At 53.0% G+C, this 6221-nt stretch overlaps 1 protein-coding gene across 1 annotated transcript in view; it reads left to right on the forward strand.

Moving 5' to 3' along the window:
• The first annotated feature begins 252 nt into the window (after nt 1-252).
• Selenon (selenoprotein N) overlaps nt 253-6221 on the forward strand; it is a 22170-nt gene continuing 16201 nt past the window's right edge. Inside the window, exon 1 of the mRNA XM_013348306.1 lies at nt 253-624. Within this exon, the coding sequence (XP_013203760.1) occupies nt 253-624 (372 nt within the window). The remainder of the gene's footprint in view (nt 625-6221) is intronic.

Here is a 6221-nt window from a genome sequence, read left to right on the forward strand (position 1 = left end):
TCATCCCTGGGCTATGTCAACTAGAATGTCTCTCCCTCCAAAGCCCCCAAGCTCGCCGCTGGGTCCATGTCACAGGCTTGTCCTTTGCCTTTCTGCTGGGAGCAGCGTGTAAAACTGGCTGCTTTAGCCTCCTTCCTCCAGGAGTGAGTGCTCTTGCAGGCGGTGAGCCACCACCCTGTCTGCATAGACCACCATACCAGGGATAAAACAGAAGGAAAGCCCCAGGCGGCTAGAAAGAGACAGGCGCTGGGGATGACTCAGACCCAAGAGGCAGGAGAGGGCCTGCAGCAAGCCCCAGGCAACCCTTCCCTACAGCAGCCTGCACCACCTCAGCAGCCTGCACCCCCTGCAGCAGCCTGCACCCCATACAGCAGCCTGTATCTCCTGCAGCAGCCTGCACCCCCTGAGCAGCCTGCACCTCCTACAGAAGCCTGTACCTCCTGCAGCAGCCTGCACCCCCTGCAGCAGCCTATACCTCCTGCAGCAGCCTGCACCCCCTGCAGCAGCCTGCACCCCGTACAGCAGCCTGCACCCCCTGCAGCAGCCTGCACCTCCTGCAGCTCAGCAACAGCTCTGTGCCAGCCTCTCACCCCCTGCTCAGGTCCTGAGCCCTGGGGCATTATGGTAAGCAAAGGGCACAGTCTGGCCGGGCACCTCCGTCAAACTGTGTGCATGTGGTCAGATAGCCAGCCATGCTGGGCATCGGGGAGGTAAAACCAGTGGCTGGAGAGATGGTTGAGTTGGTGAAGCACTTGCCATACAAGCATGAAGACCTGAGTTCAGATCCGAGAACCCACGTGAGGGCCACCCTGGGTTGCACCTGTCTGTAATCCCAGAGATGGGGAAGCAGACTAAGGGCTCCCTAGTCCTACTTTGACCCCTAGCACCCATGTCAGACAGCTCCGGCAGAGCTCCCTGGCCAGCGAGTCTAACCAAACTAGTGACGTTCAGGGAGAGACCCTGCCTCAAAACTGCAGTGGAGTGGAGGCTGGAGAAGAGATGGGGGTTAAGAGCATGGACTGCTCTTTCACAGGACCCAGGTTTGCTTACCAGAACCTGTGCTGGCACTCCACCTAATCCAGTGGCCTCCTCTGGACTCACACATGCACGTACCCACACACAGACACACAGAAAAAGAAATCTTTTTTTCTTTTTTTTTTTGATGGTGGAGTAATAGAGAAAAATATTCACTGTTAACCTTTGACACCACATGTGGTATACACACACACAAAACAAATGGAGATCCTCAGGGAACACCCTAAGGCTAAGATGAGTCTCACACTATGGGCACAGAGCAGTGGCAGAACACTGTCCAAGCTGTGCCAGGCCCTGGGTTCCGTCCACAGCATCCACAAAGAAATGGGCTTCCTCATGCTTTTGCTTTGGGAGGTGGCAGTCGCTGTGACATGGGGCTGCAGCTGTCCCTGCACCTGTCTGTGGGGTCACACGGCACAGGGCTGAGTAGGCCTGTGGGAGTACCTGCTTCACAGGTGTCTGCTGGCGGAACACTCGGGTTGCTCGGCTAGAAGCACGCTTGGCTTCCTAGGTTTGAAAAATGTTTATACCTGCTCAGCCTGGCTCCTAAAGCAGACCTTCTCAAGCTAAATGTTCCCATGACGCACCTGGGGACTTCATTAAAGAGCAAGATGGGGAGCTAGCTCAGGGGATAGAGTGCCTGCCTCCCAAGCGTGAGTACCTAAGTTCAGATCCCCAGAACTCATGTAAAGAGCCTTTCTCAAAAGGTAAGGTTGAGCACAACTCAGGGAGATGCCTTATGTTGACCTCTGGTCTCTGTGTGTGTGCATACACACACACACACACACACACACACACAAGAGCAGGATAGTGCATGTCCTGATCTCCTGCAGATATGACTGGACCAGGACTCCGAGCAGCCAGGTCTGCTCTGGGGCCACCCCTTGATTGGCTGGCTTCCCTTTGCACCATTATTGGGGTGACATCTATAGGTGCCTGAGCTGTACGCAGGACCTACATCAAGACAGAAGTGACCCACGATGTTGTCACCTCTGAACAGACAGAAGGGCGAGGAGACAGGAGCGGGCAGCTGGTGCCTGAGCAGAGCCGGCCAGAGGGATTTCCTGAGGTTCTGTGGCCCAGGGTTGGCCACATGCCTCGGAGATGAAAGGCTGAAGTTCTGGCAGGTGCAACCGAAGTACAGGTTTAATTTTCTTCATTTCGTTTAAACAGCCACATGTGATTCCAAGCTGCCGTTTAGCCAGCATGGAATTAGAACTTGGATGGCGAATGTCCTCCTCAGACCCTGCCTGGCCCTCAGCCTCTGCTCCGTCGCAAAAATGATCTGAACACAAAACGTTCTGTTTGGGATCTCAGGCGTCCCCCGGTACACAAGTGGTTATTTTTATACGGTTTTCTCCTTTGGCTGTTTGCCAAGGACACCCCTGGGTTTTGTCCCACTTTGGCTTTTCTTGCTTGCAGTTTGTCTGCAGATGGCTGAGATAGGTCAGGGTAAGCTGAGAGAGGAAGGCGGCAGAGGGCCAACCCGGTCTCTGAAGCCAGGTAGCCCCTGCCCTGGCCTGTGTGGCCCTGGGCAAACCCCTTAACCTCTCTGAGCAAAGCTGCTCGGTTGGTGGAGACACTGGGATTACCGAGTAGACCCTTCCAGGAATGCCGTTCGCAGCAGTGACAGTTGTTATTGGTACTATGCCGACGTCTTTGTAAACTGTAGAGCCCCACTTAAATGTGAGACAAAACACTGCCATCGGAAGTTCTCCTCTTTTAAACACAATGCTTCGAAACTTAGAGAAAACAGCACGAAGCAGGCCCAGGAGACGGAACAAACTCTCCAAGCAATGAATCCAAATGCTTTTCTGCTTTTCTCCTTGAGCAAGCCTTTGCCATTAGCCCGGGTCCGTCGACACTGGGAAATGGAGATGAAGATTTGCTAGCTGCCCAGGGGCTCCAGCTGAAGTCAGGTGGAGGAGAGAAAGTGCTGACCCGGAGGCCCCTCCACTTGGGGGCTGTTGGAGGCCCAATGCACTCTGGTTTTAGATCCTTCCTGCTGCTTGGGAGTGGGAAGAGGCAGGGAAAGCTAGCACCTCACCTGCAAAGGGGCAGCTGGCACAGCCAGTGAGTGGTCCCCCAGAGGCGGCTGTGCCCTGTAGGCTCTGCCCAGCACCCCAAGTCTACACAGCTCATATTCCACTCACTGGCTCAGGACAGTTGGGTTTCGGTGATTTTTGAAACAGGGTCTCTCTCATGTATCCTAGGCTGGCCTTAAACATCCTGTGTAGTTGTGACCTTTGATTCAACGGGACCATGATGCCCTCAGTATGCTGTGGAGCAGAACCTGGGACGGTGAGTCTCTTGCCAGCTGCCCATCTGACTTTAACTTGTGGAAGACCCCATTCAAACCGATGTTGGGAGCCTGTGTGGGAGTCTCGGCTATCTCCATTTTCCTCCCTACTCTAGTCCTAGACTGCACCAGGGTGTGTGTTTGTGTATGTGTGTATGTGATGGGCGGGGGGGGATGTAAAGGAAAACTCAGATCGGACATTCAATGACCAGCACCCCAAAGCTCTCGTCAGGGAAGTCAGCTGGTTCTCAGCCCTGCCCAGTGATGCCCACAATCTGGGGGTGTGGCCAGCTCACTGTTTCTTTGTTTTTTCAAAGGCCCCAGGAATCTAGTGGGGTAGTGAGGTTAGCCAAGACAAGGCCTCTGTTCCCACTGGACTAGAATTGACATCCATTTGGGGTATCTTTAGGCATCTGCCTCCTTCCTTTGAAGAACCACACAGGAGCCTCAGGAAACAAATCTTTCCCTGTCCCTGGACACCACAGGAGCCATGCCAAGCTCATCCAGGTCCCCAATACAGACCTTCTTTCTAGCTAAGCAGTCCTGGCCCCGCCTGTGCCTGTGAATCCCGCCAAAGCCGCTTGGCACCCCCAGGTACAGTGATCTGCAGCCACACCAGCCAAAGGCCCACTTCTCCTCAACCTCCTCCAATGACCTCACTGGATCTCGTGGTTTTAGATGCCATTCACAGGCACCTCTGGAATTAGTAGCCCACGGCCTTCTTCCCTGTGGCCCACAGTCACACGGAAAGGTGACCTCCAACACTAGCAGTGTGAACCAGCCTGGCAGACTGGACCAAGCAGGCTTCTCCCTCAGGATGGCACCGGCAGCCGGTGAGCTAGAGGCCAGAGTCAGAACTCAGAGCCACACTGCTTCCTCTCTCCCTCCAACCCACCAGCAAGTGCCAGTTCTGGCTCTAGAACCTTCTTTGTACCAGCCTCTCTCCTGTACCTGTACCAGCTCAGCCCGGGTGCTGTCGCTCTCAAAAAGACAGCTCCAGCCTTTTTTTTTCCCCCCTTTCCCTTCTCATTAGAACGGAGTGATGCATGCTGGTAACCTCAACACTCAGAAACGGAAGCAGGAGGATCATAAGTTCAAGGTCATCCTCAGCTACCTAGTGAGATCCAGGTCATACAGAGGTACAAGAGATCTCTCTCTCAAAAAAAATCCCCAGTAGCTGTGCTGATATCATTTACATGCCACAAAATCCATCCATTTGCGGTGCATAATTAATATTTTTAGTGTATTTATAGTCACTCTGTCATCACCCTCATCTAATTTTAGAATACAAAACAAAACAAAACAAAAACTGTCCCCATTAGGAGTTGCACACATCCTCCCACCCCAGGACGCAGCACCCCCCCTTCTCCACTCTGTCTTCATGGGTCTGCCCACTCTGGACATTTCCTGTTAATGGCCTCTGCATCTGGCTACATTCCCTAAGGCTTAGCTACGCTGTCATTTGCATTCAACCACGAAAACCGGGTTGTTTCTTCTCTTTTGGCTAGTGTGAGGGTTGTTGTGTTGAGCTTTCCTGAGTTTGTGTGTTTGGTTTGGTTTTCAAGACAGCGCTCCTCTATGTAGCTTTAGCTATCCTGGAACTCGCTCTGTAGATCAGGCTGGTCTCGAACTCACAGAGTTCTACCTGCCTCTGGTTCCCAAGTGCTGGGATTAAAGGTGAGTGCCGCCGCCGCCACCTGATTTTGTTTCTTTTTGTTTTTGTTTTTTTCTTTAAGTCACAGCAGACCATCATAGAACATGCTTTGCCATCCAACTCTCAGGACACTGAGTCACAGCAGAAGGCCAGCGCGGTCTGCATAAGGAGACTCATTTCAAGAGGTAATAACAAGTTCATCCGGCATGATGATGCACACTTGTAATCCCAGCACTCAGGAGCCAGAGTCAAGAGGACCAGGAGTGAGTTCAAGGTCATCCTAGGTCACATGGCAAGTTAGAAGCCAGTTTGGATCTATGACACCCTGTCTTGGGGATCTTGTGGGGGAGAGTATGTCGTGCTTGGAAGGAAACTTGTAGCCACAGCCTGCAAGAGCCTTGATGTCCCCAGGTCTTCTGCTGCTGCTTCTCTCCCCACCAGTCACGCTGCCTTCTTTGATCTTTTGTTTGTATTTATTTTGAGATGTACTTTTATTTTATGTGTATAGGTGTTTTACCTGCATGTATATTTGTGCACTATGGGCGTGTAGTGCCCACAGAGGCCAGAAGGCGTCATCAGATCCCCAGAAACTGAAGTTACAGATGGTTGTGAGCTGCCATGTGGGTGCTGGGAAACAAACCCAGATCCTCTGCAGGAGCAGTCAATTGCTCTTAACCTCTGAGCCATCTCTCCAGCTCTGTAGTTCTCGAACACGCCGCACAATCTCCACCTCGGGGCCTCCACATTTGCTTGAATGTTCTTCCCACAGTGGACAGCTTCGTCCCATCCAGGCTGCCATGTAACTGTCACTTCTCAGTCCAGGCTGTCCACCCTGCCCGCGTCATTGTACCCAGGTCTTATTTTACTTGCTCCCCCAGGACAAACATTATCTAACCTTAGCTCGATATGTCAGTTCCCTGCTCCTGCAGGACAGTCTCCTCTGACAGAGGAACACCTTGTCTTCCTCCCCTCTGTGTTCTGGGGTAAAGCAGAGGTGCCCCTGCTCCAGGGATGCTGGCGCTATTCCTGCCTCAGCCCCAGAAGCCCCGGTTTCCCAGGGCGGCACTGTTCTCTCATATGCCACTCTTCCCACTGCTGCCAAGGTGACAGAGGTAGAGTTTGAGTAAAAACTTGCTTTCCAGGGCCCCAGATGACAGAAAGGAAACAAATGGCCCTCCCTGGCTTGCTGCCATAGAACTAGGGGAAAGCGGGAGTGAGCAGCAGCGCCCCCTG

This window comes from Microtus ochrogaster, chromosome 10 (assembly GCF_000317375.1).
Source record: "Microtus ochrogaster isolate Prairie Vole_2 chromosome 10, MicOch1.0, whole genome shotgun sequence".
Classification (NCBI taxonomy): domain Eukaryota; kingdom Metazoa; phylum Chordata; class Mammalia; order Rodentia; family Cricetidae; genus Microtus; species Microtus ochrogaster.